General features: G+C 35.7%; 2 protein-coding genes across 10 annotated transcripts in view; one reads left to right on the forward strand and one right to left on the reverse strand.

Annotated features, from left to right (window-relative positions):
- Window positions 1-14228, forward strand: part of UHRF2 (ubiquitin like with PHD and ring finger domains 2) — a 93370-nt gene extending 79142 nt beyond the window's left edge. For 4 of the 9 annotated variants that reach the window (XM_026097450.2, XM_064501264.1, XM_064501263.1 and 1 more), the window contains 6 exons: window positions 4392-4498; window positions 6299-6461; window positions 7169-7306; window positions 8085-8208; window positions 8615-8778; window positions 8919-10116. In XM_026097450.2, the coding sequence (XP_025953235.1) occupies window positions 4392-4498; window positions 6299-6461; window positions 7169-7306; window positions 8085-8208; window positions 8615-8778; window positions 8919-9224 (1002 nt within the window). In that variant the 3' untranslated portion in view covers window positions 9225-10116. The other 5 variants (XM_064501265.1, XM_026097455.2, XM_026097456.2 and 2 more) reach the window with 5 other exon arrangements.
- Window positions 14229-16931: 2703 nt separating this feature from the next.
- The window catches only part of GLDC (glycine decarboxylase), a 41552-nt gene continuing 37242 nt past the window's right edge, over window positions 16932-21241 (reverse strand). The window contains exons 22-25 of the mRNA XM_064501262.1: window positions 20522-20617; window positions 18989-19161; window positions 18176-18256; window positions 16932-17165 (exon numbers count right to left, since the gene is read on the reverse strand). Coding sequence (XP_064357332.1) covers window positions 17022-17165; window positions 18176-18256; window positions 18989-19161; window positions 20522-20617 — 494 coding nt within the window. The 3' untranslated portion in view covers window positions 16932-17021. The remainder of the gene's footprint in view (window positions 17166-18175; window positions 18257-18988; window positions 19162-20521; window positions 20618-21241) is intronic.

Genomic DNA, 21241 nt, shown 5'->3' on the forward strand with positions numbered 1-21241 from the left:
AGGTTTTTATTGATTTACAAATGAAATATATAACTTAACACTTCCTTTTAATTGGTACCTTTTATTGCAGTTCTAAGCCATGAAATTGACAAAAGTAAATCACAAAATTGGACAGATAGACCAATGCTGTCAGCATTTACCTCGTACAGTCCTGTTGGACATTTATGGAGAGGAACAAGGAAGTGATTTGGCTTCAGGTACTTCTACCAGGGAAAGAAAAATCCTTTCAAACAAAATATTCTGGTATTTAAAATGTCTTAATAACTGCATTTAAAAAGGCTTAGTGCTTTTTGCTTTGTCATACTAACAGATATCTTAGCCTTTATTCAGTGCCTTTTGCATATGTGAAACTGATGCATCTAGGTTTTGGTTTTTTTAATTAAAAAGCCAGTAAAACAGATTTTTGATTGGATGAAGATTGAAGCTCATCTAGAAGATCGGTTCATCTCTGTGTTGCTAATAGAATATTTTACTTAATTGGTAGCTGCAATTTTTTTGTGTATTTGTGGGACCAAAGTTTGAAATCTGAATATAATAATTAAAAGGTGTTGAATGGAAAGAGAGAAAAAAAATGGAGCCATCTTGAGATAGCTGAAACACGAATAACTTGCAGTGGCTAATGCCTCTATCATCTGTTGTGTACAAACAACCCATAGAAACACTGTGGTCAAGGGCTTACTTGGCATTTACAATTTACATTTGCATTCTCCATTATGTATTTGATAGATTTAAGACTGATTATGTAAACAACTTTGAAAAAGGGATGCACGATGTAATGTAATTTACTTTGTGACTGTCTGGCATTTTCAGTTTATTTTGTATGTTTGAGGCTGACTAGCTCATAGTAAGAGAGTTTTGGGTTCATCTTCTACTGGAATGCCTGAATATCTCAGTCATTAGTGCTACCAGGACAGTTATTTCTTAACTTTCTGGAAACAACACAAAACAAAGAGAGAAATACAGACAGCATTAAGAGAAAACAGAATAACAAAAGGTCTTGCTAGCTGCTGACAGAAAGTTTTGGTGCAGAAAGTTGAATTAAGCCTGTGGAAAACAGAGAAACAGGAAATGCCTTAATTACCTGTTTTAAGGTAAGAACATTGGAAAAAGGTAGCAAGAAGGAAGAGAAGAAAAAGAAAAATGTTTTAATAGCATTTTCGATGTCATATTATTTCTTAAAGAAGGACATTCAGACATCAGTGATAAATTCCCTTTGCAAAATGTTTTCTTTACCTGTTAGATCAGAATTTACAGCAGAATTTATCAGCATCTTAAGCTCTGCCCTGTGATCCTGTTGAGATAAAACTTCAGCTGACACACACAGGTTGTCAGGTGAACATTGCAAAGGGTTGTAGAAAGATGCAGCATTGTCTGTAGGTGTAGTCACAGCTCAAAGCCATTGAGGAATTGTTTTAATGAGTCATTACACATCAAAAGATCCCTAATAATTAGGTGTGTGAATATTTCTGGCATACTCCAAAGGAAAATATTCTAACCATTGTGGAAGTAGGTCTTGTAGATCTCCAGTTCTTTCCTCCAGTCTGTCAGTATCCCTCTTTCACTTCTCTGTGTCATAGGTTGTTTATATGTGCATTTATTTCACTGTAAGGATTCTGGTCTGTGCAACCTTGTTTCCTGCCTTTCTAGATTTTCTGTCTCTGCAGCCAGCTTTATATTCTCCTGGAATTTCTTCCGCTCCTTCTTCTAGGAGTTGCTCTCATATCAGAGGTTCCAGTGTCCTCCCCATTTCTCTTCATCAGAACTAGCACCCTGTATGGCAGGATCTCTATGATGTTTTCCTCCTATTCCAAAAATTGTGTGTCTTTGTTCACCACACTTTTTTTTAAATCTGTTAGATAAGTGGATGTATCAGTGTGTGGAGTTCTTCTGGAAAGCTGAGTATAAATACTGAGATAAAGGGTACTGTTATGTTGGAAAGCATTAGCAGATACCATCCAATTATTTGACCTGTAACAATGATGCTTGAAGCTGTAGTTCTGCTACACAGATACCAAGGTTCTGTTTCTCCCTCACTTTCCTTCTGGATTTCCAGTTTGCCCACAATCCATATAATTTTGCATCTTTATGTGTAGAACACTTTGATAGTTAAAGAGATGCAAATTTGACTGATCAAATTAGAATCTCTTCAGGAAGTGAGTATGTATTCAAGGCCTTGTATCCAGCTTGTGTTATTAGGCTTGATAATCTTGTGGCTGTCTTTGGCTAAAGAATATCACTTAGAGAACCAACCAGTCTTGCTCCAAAGACATCAGAAGTTTGATGTTTTTAACCCATTTAAGTTTAGTCTGTTTTTATTGAAGTACGTTCCAGTAGCTCCAAACATAAAAAGTATGTTCCAGTATAGTCACACTTATGCCTTCTCATTTGTATTTGTTTTGCTCAAGTCTTTAGCTATTTGTCCTTGATGTATGCTTGTCCGTTACATCAAAAAAAAGTTGTTTTCTCCTCATGAAGATTCTTGTATCTGTTCTTTTGATAGACTGTACAGTTTATCAAAAACCTTTCTCCCATGTAGACTATTTTTTCCAGTCTTGCTAACATTTATGTTCTTTTTGTTTTTCCTCCAGTTTTTTAAATGCTTTTATATGATATTCCAATATTTGTCTCAACAATGTTACAGAAAGAGGTAAAATCACTTACCAGTTTCAGCTTATTTTTGCTTATACATCAAAAAACTTCATTAGCTATTTTTGCCACTCTGCTGGACCGTGAACGTATGTTCAGTTTCATGTTTGTTATGAAATCCAAAAGTTTCCTGGATTCATGACTTTCCTGGATACACCTTTCTGGTTATTTTGAATTTTGCACTTGCTTCCTATTCAGTTTTAAAATGCAATTTGTTTTAATGGGCCTGATTCATCAGGCAAATCCCTTTCAATCTGTATGACAGCCCTATTTACATTATTATTATTCCTGTCATCTTTATGTGCGCAGCACATTTTGTTTGCTGTGACTTTAATTAACAATCACTGAAAAAAATAAACAGATTAGAGCTCAATTCCATTATACCCCATCATTTTGTATGATTTATTTTAAATCCTTTGTTAGTAAACGGTTCTAGTCTTTTTGGTCTTTCATCCTTTTGAAATTGTTTCATATGTTGTTCTCTTATAACACTATCTCTTTCTGCTGTATTTTCTTGGAGAATCATTGAGCAGTAGCAGAGTGTTTTAGGAAAGGTTATACCCGAATTTGTACAATGTCATTGTTAGGTTTTCAGTATCTTTTCAGCTTTATAGTATTCGCTTGTTGTTATGTCTAGAGAAATCTTGAGAGAGAAATGCTCTAATTTTGCAGTGGAATTTCTGTTAAGTTTTCCTTACATAGAATTAAATACATATAAAATCTGTAATTACTTCATGGCTTTGTACAACCAGTATCTCTCTTTCTATATTTCTCTTGTTCTCATGTTGTCCGTCATAAAATAGCTACTACTACGATCTTGCAATGGATTTGCATTACTTCCTTAATTTCAAACATTTAATAGTGGTAAGAAATTGACTGAATTTTACTAGCGCATACCAGTATGTTTAGATTTTTGCTATAAAAGTTCATATAAACATTACTTTCCTATTAAGTATTCATCATACGCTAATGTTTCATGCTTTGTGCATCTCTGAAGAATTATCATATTAAATATAATTGTATCTTTTTTAGCGGTATTTGAATTCACCAGAAATGCTGTGAGTGTCTGTGATATGTTACTGAAAGAAAACAGTAATACTGGCTTTACTTAGGTGCATGTCTATTTCCATTATTTTTAAGGTTCATGGTAAAAGGTTTCATCAACCTTCCTTCAATTTCCAAAAAATTAGCCTCAGGAAATATAGCACAAAATTGTATTAGCTTATAAAATTTGAATGTAAATAAATTGAAGCTCTTAGTGGTTCAGAATACCTGAAATTATTACTACATTAAAGGACCTGCCCTGTTTTTAAGTACAAATAGCTATGCGTTATTAGCACACAGCCTCTTGCACAAGCAAGAGGCGAACCCTCTGAGTTATGTATTACGTATTTTACAAACATGATATTCTTGTAAACTGATTCAAAGCTACAGAGCATGTAATGACTAACTAGAATGTTTTCTTTCCCCCAGAAATATTTTGTGTTTAAAAGCAATTTTTAAGAAGTTATAAAGTTCAGTTTTTTAGGGCAGGTATGTTTCTATAAGAATTTTCTGGTGAATATGTTACGTGTAGACCAGTAGCTTTGTGCTGGCATGACAGTGATGGTGAAATTGAAAACATCTTTCAATGCCTTGGACTATTTTCTTTTCTGTCTGAGTGAATAGAATCAATGAAGCAGTGTTTTTTCAATTCAGTTGTTTTAATTTGGAGTGTTAAAACCAAGGATAATCTTCTTGCACAGGATCGAGGAGATGAATTCACTTATACTGGGAGTGGAGGTAGAGATCTTTCTGGCAATAAAAGAATTGGAGAGCATTCATTTGATCAGACATTAACACATATGAACAGGTAAGTTTTGAGATTAAATTAAAGAATATTTCAAAGCGAAGAGCTTAAATTTAATCTTAGTGAATTTGATTTATTAGATTGATTATTTGATTTTTTATTCATTTCATTTCTTCCATTTTTTTTTTTTAATGGATTGTGAAAGTTAAGTATGAAGATGGAGATTCATTTGCCCATATTGAAGCAAATATTTCATATTTTGATAGCGCCTTCTGCCATCATAATTTATTATGAAGAACAAGGAATTAGGGTATTGCTTTGTCTCAAAGATGTGCATTCTGATGTCCCTGATAAAATTGGGTTGATCTGTTTCCTAACTGTAGTCAAAAACAGTTGCTTGAAAAAGCAAATTTGTTTGAAAACAAAATGAATTAGACATCTACTTAAAGTACTGTAATGTGGTCTAGAAAGCCTGTCTGAACTAAGACTTCTCCCTCCTTTTCTGAATGCATAATCTGTATGTTAAGGTAACTGACCATACACTAGCTGTGAGGTTCCAAGACTGCCTGAGACCTTTTTTTGCCAGATTTGTTTTTAGATGTGATGTGCTACAGTCAAGCACAAAAATTGAGAGTTGAGAAGGGTTCTTACAAAGTTTTTGGTGGTGCTCAGAGAAGAGGAGGAAAAGCCTGACTTGGATGCTGAGGAAGGGAGAGAGGTAGAGACTGAGCCATGAACTAGAACAAAGAGGGAAGAGAGATGGAAAGTGGGTTTCAGAAGCATTTTTCGTGAATAGAGCGAATTTTCTTTTGGAACTAGAAGAGAAAATTGGACTTAGTCTCAGCATATCTCTCTTCTTAGCAAGTGCAACTGGTGCACACAGAGTATAAGGTGCTGTCAGTTACTGAATTTCCTCAGAGTCCTCAGACACTTCGATGACTGATGGAGAAGATTATTGTTATTCTGTGTAGTAGAATCAGAATTGTTCTTCACTTATGCAGATAATTTTCTTATTTTTAAGTTTGTCTTTACAAAGGAAACATCTTTAAAATCTGCATTGCATGCCTGTTCCTTACTGTTTTGTACATTGCAGATTTTAGACTTGTGCCATCACTGTTTGTGGTCCATATTATTTCTTCTGTTATATGAAACATGATGATTTGGTTTGAGTCTGATCCTGGAAGCTTTTTCAATAGATGGTCAAATCAGTCTGTGGTTGTAGAGATATTGTCCATTCCAACAATTTGGTCAAGTAGGTATTTGTAGTGCCTTGCTCCAGGTGCCTGGAATAGGGTCCTCATATAATTACTGAACAAAAGCATTTGCCTGTTCTTGAGTTAGCTACTGTTATTTAACTCCTACTCAGAGGCAATTTATGGATTATGAGAAAGATTTCAATAACTGATACTTCTTTGGATAGTTACTCTGTACTTTTTTCCATGCACCATTTCTCATAATCATCAATATAGTGTACCCACTAAGCCCAGTAATCTGCAGTAATGTGGAACAATGAGAGGGAAAATTTGCCTCACTGTTATTTAAGAGGGGATTATTTTTAAAAATGAAGAACATTAAATCTGAAAGGACTGGTTTATTTTATTTAACTATATTACCTAAGTTTTGATCTTGAAAATTGGCAATAAAATATTATGTGTTCTACTTTTTTTTTTTCCCCTGTATTGCATACGGTAGTATGGGTCTCAGTGCTTCCATAGAGCTGTGGTCTCTTGAAGAATTTCCAGTAAATTTCTGTGCTGCTTGATAAAGCATAATTAGACAAGACAGATAAATATGTTATGTTCATTCTCAGTAAAACATTGTGGGAAGCAGGCTAGTTTATGAAGATTTTAAATGTGTTTTTAGAGCTTTGGCCCTTAACTGTGATGCCCCACTGGATGATAAAAATGGAGCAGAGTCCAAGAACTGGAGAGCTGGCAAGCCAGTCAGAGTAGTGCGCAGCTCAAAAGGACGCAGGATCAGCAAATATGCCCCAGAGGAAGGCAACAGATATGATGGCATTTACAAGGTATTCTCATTTCTATGGAGTACATCATAACATGTTTTTCATACACTGTTCTAAAAATTCTCTTGCGTGTTACATTGCAAATTCTTTGTTATTACTTCAAAGAAATAATTCTTTTGTCTCCATGATGAGAGTTTATTCTTACCTCATTCTGTAATAAAGGGAAATGAAAATATTTAGAGCAGTGATAATGGAACATAATCCATAATAGGTTATATAAAGTTGAATATGTAAGCTATGTTATCTGTGCTTACTGAATCATTTTTATCCCTGGATATCAATTGATTTCTTCATTCCTTCCAACTATGTCCTAGCTTTTTGCACATTTAATGACTTCTCAGTGTCTGGAATAAAGGTGTGTGTCTTTTAAGAGTACTATCATTATCAAAAATATGAAAATTGTGCAACTGAGGGAAGACCTGCTGTATAATATATACTGTATAACTCAGCTTCTCATTTCTTCTTGAACAATCAAAGTATGACCACATGCCTGCATTTAGCTTGTGATAAAATAATGACTGCTTAGCAGAGTGACCCTTGAATGTCTGTCCAGGTTTTCTTGAATTAGATTAGATAGAATGTATGATTATGACAGTAAATAATGTTTCTAATGACATTTTATAAACTTTGATTATATGTTTACAATTGTTTACATTGTTTATAATGAAAGTCTATAGTGTTTATGACAGTAAATTTTTATTGTTACTTAGGTGGTGAAATATTGGCCAGAAATTGGAAAGTGTGGATTTTTAGTTTGGCGCTACCTTCTGAGAAGAGATGATGTTGAGCCTGCGCCTTGGACTTCAGAAGGGATGGAGCGGTCAAAGAAACTCGGTCTGAGTGTGCAGGTCAGAATCAGTGTTCACAGAATTGTTCCTAGTTCAAATAAATAAATTCCAGAAATAGGAATCAGAGTCAAATTCAAGACCCTTTTTTTTCTTCTACTTCACTGTGGCAGGATCTAATACCAAAAAACAGTTAAGATTATCTGTAAACTGGAAAAATCCTATAATACCAACAAAGCAGAAGGAATTGTGGATGAAACTTTCCACCTCTCGGTGCATTGTTTTGTATACATGGATTAGAAAATTAAGACTTTGAATCTGTTTTTGTGATCCTTATGCTGGGTCTATGTGAGTCCCTCTGAGAATTCATGAAAACTACACATTTGTATGTATTTTTCTCTACGTGAGAGTGAGTAATTTGTATAGATAATGTATTTCAGGTGGGGAAGTAAACTAACCTATGAGGACTGGCCATTGCAGAATCCGTGAAAGATTGAAAGAAGCAACATAGTGTTTCTTTCTTCAGAAAGTCAATGGTTTGTTTTGCCAACATCTTTAACTTTAGCTTGCTGATTTTTATAGCTGGAAGGACGTAGATATGGATATCAGGTTCCTTTTAATACAGTCCAGTCCAGATCAGATCCTTTGACTTGACTACAATTTTCTAAAAATAGATAGTCATTTATAAGTTTTCTCCTTCATGCAGGTTTTTAATGTTTTTTAAATTATTTCAATATATAGTCATCACATTTTAGAGTCCTTTAGAAGTTAGTCTTGTTGGTATTTGGAAATTCCTGTATGCCGGTGTGTTTTGTTTTAAACGAATATTTTTTTATTTTAGTATCCAGAAGGTTATTTGGAAGCCATGGCTAGTAAGGAGAAGAAAGATAAGGTTAAAAAGCAAACTGTGAAACAGGAGCCAACCAGCCAGAGTAATGGAAACCAGAAAAGGACAATTGACGATGGTATTTCTTTTTACTTTTTAGCATTCGTCAGTGAAGACTGTCATGTTGTGTTTATTAAGCCAATAGCATAAATCTTTGCGGAAGCAGGAAGATTTTTGGAATACTAATATAAAATGTTAAGTAAATGTTCAGTAACAAGGTAGTAGGGAAGGGATTTTAAGATTCTGTTTACTACATTTAAGGATTTTCTTTTCTTTAAGCTCTGTAGAAAAATGAAGAGTCTTCTGTGCAACTGTGCACTGCAGTCCAAAATAACGCTAACAGTGTTAGTTGGAATAGGGACTTTATTTCAGCATTACATGGAAGTGGTCCATGTTTTAGCCTTCTAGAAACAGTTTTGTCTTTCCCTTTTGCTAGTTCACACTAACTCTCTGTTGTTACTGTGTCTCATGGTCGTAATCTTAAGCAGGTATAGAAGAACCTACAAATACATCCAAAGCCATGAGAATGGGAGACGGAGGGAAAGGAGAGGCTTTCCAGCTGACCCAAGAACAGCAGTGGCTGATTAGAGAAGACTGTATGAACCAGAAACTGTGGGATGAAGTACTTGCTTCTCTTAAGGAAGGACCAGTATGTTTGGTGCATGCTTCAATTTTTTATTTTTAACTTTTCTTTTTAGTGTAAGGAAAAATCTGAGTCTTTGTTAAAACTTAATTTGCTGGTTGTACTTTTGCTGGGTATATACTACTTCTAGCATTATTTTTTTGCAGGATGCAGATTTCAAGGAAACAGTAGAGTTTGTTACTGATAACAAGGTTTGCACCTACATAGTAGAGTTCTTTTCTAACTCAAAACACCATATTAATGTAAAAAGTACTGGCTTTTATTTTGAAGGTAATGCATTTTTCTCTCAAAATACATTTTTGTGTGGTGAGATGAGAAATAAGACTTCAGGAAAACTGGTTTCAGTCACTACTTCTTCTTTAGACAGAAATGACAGCAAATACCGTTTTTTCTCTTTGTTTAAGAAGGAGGCAGAAGTATTGTCATCTTCAAACGTTAAGACTTGCATATAAAATGAAAATAAGTAAAAAAAGAAATACTTCCCTCCCCCTACATGTCCAGAAAATAGGAAGAATAGTTCAAGATTGAAGAAATTAGACACTAGCACGAAAAAAACTAGAGAAGGAATATCCCTTGGCATATTATATTCTTCAGTGATAACTAGTCTTATCAATATCAAGTTCAGTTATTTTAGCTGTTTTGCAGAATAAGAAATGAAGGCACTAAGAAGTTAAAGTGACTTGATAAAGGTCAATATCAACTCAGGAAAAAAACCAGACCACTAGCTGGAAAATGGATGCCTAAAAATGAACATACATAATCTGTTAATTTGAGAATTACTTCTGGCTGTTTTTGCTGTTTCTGTGACAGAAGAAACCTCTGTAACTCCCTGTTCTTCCACTTAAAATGCTATCTTGGCTATAATGCTACTGCACTTCTATTTGTGTAGGAGCTGATACTGTAAAGTTATTACAGCAAAATACTGTAAAGTTACTACCTCTTATCTGTGTACTGTCTAGTGTTTGTAATTGATTAGAAGGAATTTCAATTCTTAAAACTGTACGTGATACAATTTTAGGCGGGAGAGATGTGTTTCAAAAAAAAGGAGAAAAAAGTATTTTAAAGGCAGTCCAATTACTAGAAAGTCTTTTTTCTACAGATTCCTACACATAATTTTGATAAAAATTCTGTATGGTTGCCACTAAAGGCAGTAGGAATCAGAGAGCTAGCTTTATGTAGCTGCAGTGAAAATATAAACCTTTTGCTTGAAACAACCACCTTTCCATTTCAGAAGGTATAGTTTAAGATATATGTGATATTTTAAAAATGATTGTGTAATACTGTATTTTGAGTAACTGTAAATCTACTTTTTTTTTCTCTCTCTCTATACCCGTGCTGGTATTTTTTTAGATATTTGCAGATCACTGACATACCAGAGATAAGCATGCTTGTATGTATAAAATACATGATACAAATGTATCTGACATTCCTCAGAGCTGCTCAGAGAAGACAGAAAAACCAGGGAGGTTCTTTTACCTAATGCAGATAAATTGGAGAGTGAGGACAGAAGAAGCAATTAAGCTAGCCATAGTCCATAATCACAACAGGAGCTGCAGAGGTGACTTTCTTAATAGAAGTAGCGTAAGGTACTTTTCCTTCTCCCTTGACAGAGCAGCAGAGATCTTTCATGGGTATGAATTTCTAGCAACAAACACTAAATATAGATACTAGCCTCTGAATTGTCTGTGCTAAGAATCAGGCTTGAGGGGCCTGATGATCTGTTTCATATTGTTTATAACAATACTCATGTACAAGTAAATAATGCTTAAAACCTTCCTTCTCTAACTTGTGGACGAGCAGAGAAATGGTGGTCGTGGACCTGCTTCCTGATTGCTCTTAGAGATCACACTCTGCTGCTCGTGAATAGGGAGGATCTAAGAACTTTCGAAAGTTCATCATGTTAATGGAATAAGCAGCATTTACAAAGCAGTACTGTCCACTGAATACAAACAGAGAAAACATGGTTCCATAATGATGGCATGAAGGAAGAGGCTGTAAACAGCAGTATAATACATATGAGCAGCACATAGGTATAGATTACAGTAGCAGGGGGTGTGAGAATGCTTTTATACAAATATCTATCAGTATAGGCTTGATGCTGGTTGGCTCTGGGAGGAAATCTGAAACTTGGAGTGAGTCCTGAAGACAGTAGAAAAGTTTCTGTATAAGCAGTCTCTTTGCAAGGTAAAGCTGTTGTCTAACTGCATTGTCCATTGAATTTCACAGCTTCCAGTACTTGTGTAATATTTTTATTCATTGCTAACTGAGTTTGGCAAAAGAGTAACAGCTGTGTTATACAAGCATCTCATAAATTTGTTTGTATTTGCCAGATTTTCAGAGGGCCAACTTATTTTCTCAGATTAGGTCTGAAAGTTCAGTGTGAATTTGGCAGCTAAGTTTGTAAGTAATGTAAATGTGTGCAGTAATTACAGAAGTAGGGCAGTGTAGTTTGAAAAAAATTAGCTTAGTTAAAATAAAAATGCTTTTATTTTTATTCTGGCTTGCATATTTGTGGGTGCGCCTTTAATAGAGTTTGACTCTTTTATTCCTTTGCCCTACATTAGAATTTTCTGAAGAAACTGGAACAATCCTTTATGTGTGTCTGCTGCCAGGAGCTGGTTTACCAGCCAGTGACAACAGAGTGCCTCCACAATGTCTGCAAAGTAAGAATGAACTCTGTCTTGCTCTGTACTTTTTCTTGGCTCTGAGACACCAGTCACCAGAGCCAGAGTGCATTTTAGGAAGACAATTATTGCCTAGCATTATGAGCAAGAAAACATAACAAGTTTGCCTTTAGTGATTGCTGTGTATTCAAGTAATCTTAATTTTATGTTGAAAAAAAAAGTGGAAGGTAGAAGCATATTTAGTGTAATTCCTTACAGATATAATGAGTCAAGCTGACCATTGCTGTCATTCTGTTGTAATTAGTGGAGTTACTGTAGGAATTTGTTTGGTCCAGGAGGTAGATGCTGGTATAGTAACAGTATTTTATTTTTATATGGCTGAGGAATAAAAAGAGATTTGAAAAATACGGGCTACACTTCTGAGTTGCTGAAAGGATACAGGGTAAATACAAAAAAATACTTGGGCTTATTTTTTTTGTATTTGGACTTATTAGGAATAAGTTATTTTATTATTCTCAGCTTAATTTATATTTAGTAGGAGGGGTGAAGAAGTTATGTTAAATAGAGACATTAATTTAAAAGTTGTGTATCTTAAAATCTTGAACAGTTGGATACGACATAAGGAGTCTGAAATCCAATTTGTAGTAGAGTTAATTTTTATACCACAAGTGCATAGAGTCATGCACCGAAAGGTGCATATTTAAACTGTGCCTGTCATATCTAACATTTCTGCCTAGAAGCCTAAAAGGACTCAAACTAATGATCTTCCAAGTACAGTATCTCATGATACAAATTCGTTGTTTAAGAAGGTATATATTAATCCACTGTAACTCGCTTTGTTGTTATGGATAGCCCCTGACAATCATAAACAGAGATCTGATGCACACATACAGGATGATTATTTCTCCTTCAAAGACATTGCTGTTACATAGAGGGAAAAGTTAATAAAGGGGTTAATGTTTAGAGTGACGGAAATTGAAAAACCATGGAGAAGAGAAAGCTGAACGGCAACAAACTCAGAAAGCACAGAATTTGAAGCTGTCAGTAAGTAATTTGCAGGTAGAAAATAATATCTAGTTAAAGCTTTAGGGAATAGTTTATTAGTCAAATTGTGTTGCTGTTTAGGCACATATCTGCCCTGAATAATTTCTCTCATTGAACTTGCATGCTTCAGCCATCTGCTGCAGCCTGTGCTAACAAAGAAGGGGAAATGCTGATACCACTATGTTAGAGATTGTATTGAATGTAATGTATTTTATTATTCTACACATCTTTAACTGGCTTAACTGAATCTTAGCAGATGAGGTAGGTGCAGGTTGTCAGATAAAAGTTGTACCTTTATATTCAGCTACGGCTTGAATTGAAGATCTGAAATACTGTTGCAATCTAACAGGGATGCTAGAAAGAAACTGCACGTATAGCTCTGGTCCGCAGAGAGGCATTAATGGAAATGAAGGGGAAATCTCAGTAGTGGTCCTTTCTTACTTCTTCCGAAACACATTTCACATCCTGGCCTAGAGCAGAGTTCTTTTGCTAGGTCATTTTAACCCTATATGCAGCTATAGGCACCCAAGTACTTTGTAAGGACTTCCTTTTTCTGGAAGTACAGGCAGTTGTGTCTTTGGTTTATAATAATTGCTTAGTTTTTGATGGTTAAGCTGTCAATATAAAGCAAAGTTCTGACAATATACTTCTTTGTCTTTGTATGTCCTAGAGTTGTTTACAGCGCTCCTTCAGAGCTGAAGTCTTCACTTGCCCTGCCTGCCGCTATGACCTGGGAAAGGGCTACACCATGGTTCCCAACAAGATACTGCAGACACTACTGGACCAGTTCTTCCCTGGTTACAGTAAAGGACGATGATGTGCTCACATCCCTCCAAACTTCTCCCAGTGACTTTATAGACAGTACAGGAGAACAAACATGGGAAATTCAACAGTGGACCAGCCAGCTTGATGGGACTCAATATACTGTCACATTTTGAAGCAGCTAACCCTCTTCCCCTCATAGCCATCTTTTTTTGTGTAGTGAGAACTCTAATTCTCAGCTGTCTTTTAACATCAAAGGTAGTTTTGGCCAGTTGACAAATAGTTTTTAAATAAAAAAAAAAGAAGCCTCAGCTCTAACTGGCCTAGCTGATGCTTAATTTATGATTTGTTTTTGTAACTACCTCAGGACAGAGGAAAATAAATTGTGGGGATGATAAAAAGTTCAGTGAAGTTTTAGCTACACACTGCCTCCTGAATATTAGTTGTGCCTGGTCCATGTGGTTTGATTTACAAAAAAAAAAAAAAACAAAAAAAAACAAAAAACCAAAACAAAAACCCACAAAAACAGCAAAAAACAGAAACAGCACTTAAGCCAGCTGGATTAAAGAACTGCAAATTCTGTGGTGTGCATAATCCTTTTTTGTCTTTTTCTTCCATTATGCTGTATTTTTTTGCAAGAACAGGCTGATTTTTAGTCTATTTTTGTGAGCTTCATTGTGCTTTTTCTTGTATCTTATGCAAGTTGACTACTAATGACTAATGAGAACAATATGAATGCATTGTTGCTGCATTAGTGTAAAGTGATCTGTGTTTTTTGCACTTAAAGAGGGTATTCAAGACACTCTAGTTGTGTAAAAAATATTTCATATGAAAAAAGCCACTTCTGTATTAGTTAAACTGTATGCTTTTAGTAGGTCTTGTATCAGTGGCAATACATCTACACAGCATTGAAGGCAGTGCTAGCTTGGAGAGGGTTCAAATAGCTTCATATTGTGATCTGAAATTTTATATACAATATATTTCCCCCCCAAATATACCTTATTAAATATTTTATGATTCAGAAAAGTTGCTAATTTTGTTTTTTTTCCCCTATTATCCAACTTATTTAATTCATGACCTGTAAAAAGGAGGTATTGTTTTCAGATTACTAAATGTTTTCTGTATGTGGGCTGCTTATTTTTCAAACATGAAGGTTTATATTCCCTAACTCATTCATCAAGAAAAAAGAACAATGTTGACTCAAAGAGAAGGCCTTCTTCTCCCAAGAAATTAAGAAAATGTCACCCAACATATCTTCATGGATTTAACACACTGGGTATGTACATATTCTACAGCAGTGACTCTGGTGCAGCAATCGGATCTCTGCTGAACACTTGAGAGCAGTGCAGTAGCGCTTGGTCCACGAACCAGAGCAGGAGTCCCAGGACCTGCAGCAGGCAAAGCAGTGGGGCCGGCGCAGCCACCAGGCAGAGGCTACCTGTGTCGTTGGGGGGCTGCACTGACAGTTATAGCTCAATACTTCATGGTGAAAACAGATGTAATTTTACCTCTGTAACAGTCATACTCATCCATGCAATAAGCCCATAAGATCTGCAACTTTTTATTTGACAGATGAATGCTGTGAAGTATTTCATACCTTCTGGTGCTTTTTTTCTATTTGATGGCTTTTACCAATTAACTGATGAGTTAATGCATCATGTGAAGAGGAAAATCTCTCAAAATTTCTAATTCATGCCCCCCCCCAGCCTTAAATTTACATGGTTAGTGTTCAGTATTTGTTTTCTGAACACTTCTGTGTTTATTTTTAGATGAGTAGAGAAGGTGAATAGTTCAGATTATGTTTGCTAAGAAACTAAGAATTTATTTTTATTTTTCTTGTTCAGAAGAGTTAGTGAATCTGGTTTTACTAGAAAATGTAGTTGTTTCTGGATCGTATTAATGCAGGATGATCTCTTTGAGCTTACTATGAATCTACCACTAGCTGCCAAGTTGTCAGTTTAAAGTCTGCCACGGGAAATTCTCCTTTCAGTACTAAAACTGTAAACTTTTTTTTTTTTTAACATCTTTTCAGTGGCTGGGGTAATCAGGCACTGTGAAACTGACATAACAAACACTGAAGTAGCCTGGCAAAACTTCATGGAGTTAGGCTGGCAACTCAGAAAGCTTGTCTTCCCTTACATTACAAGTGGACTTTGCAGTGGTGTATCACAATTTCATACCCTTCCCCATTACTGCTGTATCAGCAGCTACTCAAAAATGCCTTTTTCTGTAAAATTTCCTAATGTAGAATCTGCTACTATTCTTACCTATGTATTCAGACATCTTAGGAGCCAGATGCAGATTTTTACATCAAAATTGGTTTTTGGCCCAACCTTCCTTTAATGAAATCCCTTCCTTTCTCCTGTTATCTGCAGTCTCTGTTGAATTCCTGTATGGAAGTTATGAGGTAGATAAAGAATTGCAACTCCAAAACCTGCACTATACAGGACACAAAAGTACAGTACTTAAAACAGTGGTATAAACACTAGCCTCATCTGTGTCTCTTCAGAGAAAGCCCTCAGCCATTTATGTGCCTTTACACCTTCAAAAAGAGTTCCAATAGTTACTATTCGAAGAGTGTAGAAAGGTGGAGGCTTTCCCCAGTCTGAATGTTTCTACAGTACCTTCCTGATGCACCAAAATCCTGCTTCATGTGACTGAGTTAGTTTGTCTAACGATCTGCACAAAAGGGTTCTCACGTTCCTTCCAAATACACTATTTTACTGTCAAATGTACTAAGTTTCACTTTTAAGGCTAAATTATGGAAACATTATAAAATACTCCTGTTTAAGGTTTGCATTTAGGATACCTAATAAGTGAATATAGCATTATGTTTAGCAGCAGGACTCTGGTCTCAGAATGCTCTGTTGGTCTTCTTGGAGGGCCAGAGTGAAAATTTGAAATAGTTTTTACACAAGCCATAGACTTAAATGTCAAAACAAGGCAAGGTGAGTACAGTGCCTAAACTAAAGCCACTATTCAAAATAAGAGGTTTGAAATATCATGGAAGAAGCATACTTAGACAAGTTAGCTCAAACTAGACAGTTCAGATTATGTTAGAAAAGCTGTTTGATGATTTTTAGAGGAACTACAAGGAAAAATTGATGTGATATAGAAAAAAGTAAGATTGATCATTGTAGCTAGCTCATGAGAAACACAAATCCATAATGTTAAACTCAGTATTTTACAGTATTTGACAGTGTAGACAGTATTTTACTTTGTGTAGTATCTAGTATTACTGTGGCAGTTCTGACAAATCAGAACTTAAAACAGGCTTTATTTTCATACTGCTGTTACATAAATCTACTTCAAAAGTTAAGACCCAAAATGTGACAACACTTAAAACTGACCAATTTTTATTGCAATACTAACACTGGTAGTTAAAAAAACAGGTAAGAAATATTAACACTAGCAAGGCTGGTGGTAATCAGTGAAGTAAACTGAACAATCTACTTCATCTGTTTTTACAAAATATAAACAATTACTCCTGCAGTTAATATTCATTGCTATTGCCTTATGCATCTGCATTTATTTTACTTTTTTTTGCAACATATTTTCCATACCGTTTTGAAAATTCTATGTATGTTAATTGTTAAAACTTTAGCTTGAATCAAGGCAACTTTAACATTAACTGCTGTGGAACTAACACATTTTGCTTACACCTAATACACTGATTGTATTTACATTTTAACTGAGCAGTGATTCAATTAAAAACTGTAGAGATTACCCAAAATATACACAGTATATAAATCTCCTATCAGGTCTGGGACAAAAAAGCCATCCTGATGGACTCAGAAATCCAGGCAGCTGGAGGCAGCATTACGAAGCTGCTCTCTTCTGTTCAGAAAAGGGAGATTCATAAGCTTCCATTGGTGGGCAGGTACAAACCAGATGTTGATCTCCATATATGTCATCAATGCGAGCAATTGTGGGCCAAAACTTGCTTTCAGGCTTCACAAAAGGCTAAATACAGAAAAAGAATTGGCTAGTTATTTTATCTATCATACCAAGAAAATTTGTGCAAGTGTAATAGATGCTAGTTTAAGAATGAAAAATGCTAAAGTGGATTTTTAAAGGGAAGTCGTACCTCAAAGCTATTTGCAATCCCTGAAATTTAACAAGGATGTGGAATAGGGTTGGCAGTCAAAACAATATTTAGATTCTCAAAGAATGTAACCATGTCTTCCAAAAAAAGGCTTACAAAGAAGCAGTTATCATGGAATTTAAAAAACAAACAAACTGTGTCCTATGAATAACTGGCTAACAGATAGGAACCAAGGAAAAGGGGAAGAGACAGCAAGTCTCACAAGGAAGTGCCACCTTGCTTTTCTCCCTTTCAGATAATGTATATTGGGCAAAGTTCACAGTGCAATTAAATTCTTTGAAACAGTAAATAGCAATAAAGGTGATGACACAATTTGGTTTCAAATGAGAAAAGTTACACATATAGTTAAGTTCTAAATCAGCTGTTAATATTCTGGAAGCAATTTTGGATAGTTCTCTGAAGATGTTTGACATGTCCAGTGTCCAGTTCCAATCTGGCCTTTAGTTGTAGCTGGCTCACATCAGTGTTGTTTGTCCCACGTGGCCCTTGCATCTTGTCAAACCTTCATTTAAGTTCTTTGGAGTAGAGCCTTGAACATGATGTGGGCTGGTTTTGGGAGGCTCTGAACCGACTGGAATTCTAACTCTCTTTCCAACAAGAATATCCAACATTTAAACACTGAGATTTAGAAATCAAAGTTTGTACTCTATGTGTAGAGACTTATTTTTAAAGATTTTTTTTTCTTAACTTGAAAAACAAAACTAGTAGGACTGCTGTAGAGCTTACACACTTCTAAAAATTCAGTAACATTAAAAAGGCTCGAAAGTTGTTAGTCCTATCAGATTAGTTCTACAACAGCCCAGAAAACCACAGAGCAGATGGCAAATTTACATATTACCAGATCATTAAGTTTCCATCATTTACTCACCAGTGGGAAGGCTGCTACTTCTCTGGAATAAGGACGATCCCACTTTGAAGAAGTGATACAGTTCAGAGTATGTGGTGACATCTACGGCAGGAAGATGTTAAGACACTGAGTTCAATTGACTGTTAGTGTGAACCCTCCTTCAAATCCATATTACTACATACAAATAATTGAGTTTAATGCCTAGAGGTTCTCTTGAGACTATAGTGTATCTGGGGAAAAAAAAAGATATCTAAAACAGGAAGCAAGACAGAATCTAGATTTTTGAATTTGGCTAAAAATATTACTATCTGACATCTGAATATGCATCCAGCTTTTTACTAAAAATCCCGCAGTACTTGAAAATACAGTGCAACGTTAGAACAGTTACTGTGAAAATTGTGCTAATAGCCTTTTTGTGCTACAATTGCTAAAATAATTGTTTAAATTTTTATTTTACAGTTGCTTTTAAGGTTGTTCACCCTCCCTTCTTAAATCAGATAAATAAGCATCTCTTCATCACTTTGAGAAGACCCTGAAACAGATATATAGATCATATGCTTCCTTAAATAACTTTCTGCAGTCTCTCAGTAGAGGCTAGACTTTTGACTTGGCAGGGGAGAGAATCAAAATTCAAATTTTGAAAAGTTTTTAGAAAACTAAAATTTCAGGAACAAATTAGTATGGGATCCTTAACTACCATTCATGCTTGTGACATTCAACCTGGCGATGTTCATGCCAACTTTTGCAACACAGTTATTTTTTGCAGAGTATTGGAAGACTAGAAAGTGGTCTCAAAGGCTAAGTTATATTGACGACTCGATCTACATATCTTACCTTTAGTGGGTTAACTTGGGGGTCCATCCTGCCCTCCTCTATTTCAGCAATTTCCTGTCGAATATTGATCATTGCATCACAAAATCTATCCAGCTCTGCCTTGTCTTCAGACTCTGTTGGTTCAATCATAAGTGTTCCTGCCACTGGCCAGGACATGGTTGGAGCATGAAAACCTGATTAAAAGAAATCCAGTCACTGACAACAGGTTATGATTTTATATAAGCATTATCTATCATTGATTCACAAATTTAGTCCTTTCTGTTAGGGGACTCTTTACAGGACAGAACATATGGGTTGGCAGTGTAGTTACAGATGTGAGAGACTGTTCAAATATCTTAGTTTTGAACCTTGAAGCATTAGTCTATTATGCTATTTATGACAGAGTTATGATTTCATGATATGCTCTTAAAACCTGCACTTTCTAGCTTTGTTAATTTTCAGCGCAAAATACTTCTTCCCAAGGTGATTCCTGTCCCCTTCTGCTCACTTCAATAAAAGTGTTTGTAACTTCACCTTCTCATGACTGAGTGGCAAAGTGTAGATTTGTGCAAGTGGTAATATAAAAAGAAAAGGTGGTCTTCTCTCATGATTCCCTTCCTGCACTACTGCTAATTACAGCCTTGTGACACTTTTAGTCAGGTTGCAGGGGATGAAACTTTAATTTATCCAGATAACTCACCTTCATATGTATGGAAAGGTTTGTTTAAAGTGGTCCGTTCCATTCAAGACTGTAGCAGCCCTCTACAAAGATCAGGGAGGATTTTTTTGCTATCAAGACTTTTTGATTATTTCACAGACAAGGTATTAAAACACTGGATAGTGTTTTACTACCCAGTTAAACAGCTTTTACTCATAATAAGTTAGAAGCATAGTTGTAGGGTCAACTGGAATCAAGCAGTTCAATGGTTCATCTTTTCCAGTCACCAGGATCAATCAATCAGATGCCTCAGAACAAGTATAAACAGGTAACAGAGGGCATCTCTGGAGTGCCCACCCCAGGGGGAACACGTCTACCTAGGCTGTATGATGAAGCAGGTGTTCAAATCCCATTATCCTACTTCAAAAGCTTTTTTGTTTATTTTCTATGCATGTCTGATGTTAGAATCTTGGTTCCAACCCACTTGCACAAATTGCTGTGCATCATGTCATCACAAATTTGAGAGGGCAATTTACAGAAATGGGGAGGTAGCAGCAGACTCATAAGTAGTTACTATCACTCAGCTGATGCAAATAGCTCTCTAAGCCCTTAATGAACATGAGTACACAGAATCACAGAACGGTTGGTGTTGGAAGGCACCTCTGGAGATCTAGTATAACTCCCTTGCTCAAGCAGGGTCACCTAGAGCAGGTTGTGCAGGACTGTCCAGATGGCTTTTAAATATCTCCAAAGACAGACACTCCTGAGGTTATCATGGCAGATTCATGATCCAGAAGCACGGGACTGGAATGTTTTTGGTACCCTTTAAAAGAGGTTTAAGAAATTCTCACTTAACCTGCTATTTTAAAAAAGAAAAAAGAAATCCTTTGTCTCACCATAATCCTGAAGTCTCTTAGCAAGATCTACAGCTTCAATATTTGCTGTTTTTTTGAAAGGTCTTGTATCCAAAATGAATTCATGGGCTACATAACCTGTAAAAATAAATTAAAAAAAAAAAAGGTGTACCGTGCTTACTTTCTGGGAGAACACTGTAGTCTACCAGTCTATTCTCAGGGGTTTGGTGGAGAACAGGGAAGAAAGACAATTAAGAAATATATACTCAGGAGAAAACTCAAACTTGAGAAACTAATAGGTAGAAGATACAATTCAGTATTTGAAGATTAGCCATTTCTGAGTCCCAGTATAAGAAAAGGCCTCATTTTCTAAGATCAGAACTGGGAAAGAGGGCTCAAAGCAGACTGTAATATTTACAAATACACTGAAAAATAATTAGATTTATTAGCACCCTTTGGGTCCCAGGTTTTCTCTCAAATTAGTAGTGTAGAAGAGAATCGGTTTCACATTATGCAGGAGAGGAGCTCAAATCTGGCATTATAGAGAGGCTACAGGCAGATTCATCTAAACTTACATCCATTAGTCAGAAGAACCTGGTTTTATTTCAGTACTGAACCTTTCAAAATTTGCAACTTCATTTACTTCCATGAGGAAATAGTATAGTCTCTTAAAATACAACCTGCAGATTCAGCCAACATGTAGTCCCTTAAGGCTAAGACATGCACACTCTGAATAACATACATATTGGATTTAGAGCTTTT

The sequence above is a fragment of the Dromaius novaehollandiae genome, chromosome Z (assembly GCF_036370855.1).
Source record: "Dromaius novaehollandiae isolate bDroNov1 chromosome Z, bDroNov1.hap1, whole genome shotgun sequence".
In the NCBI taxonomy this organism is placed as follows: domain Eukaryota; kingdom Metazoa; phylum Chordata; class Aves; order Casuariiformes; family Dromaiidae; genus Dromaius; species Dromaius novaehollandiae.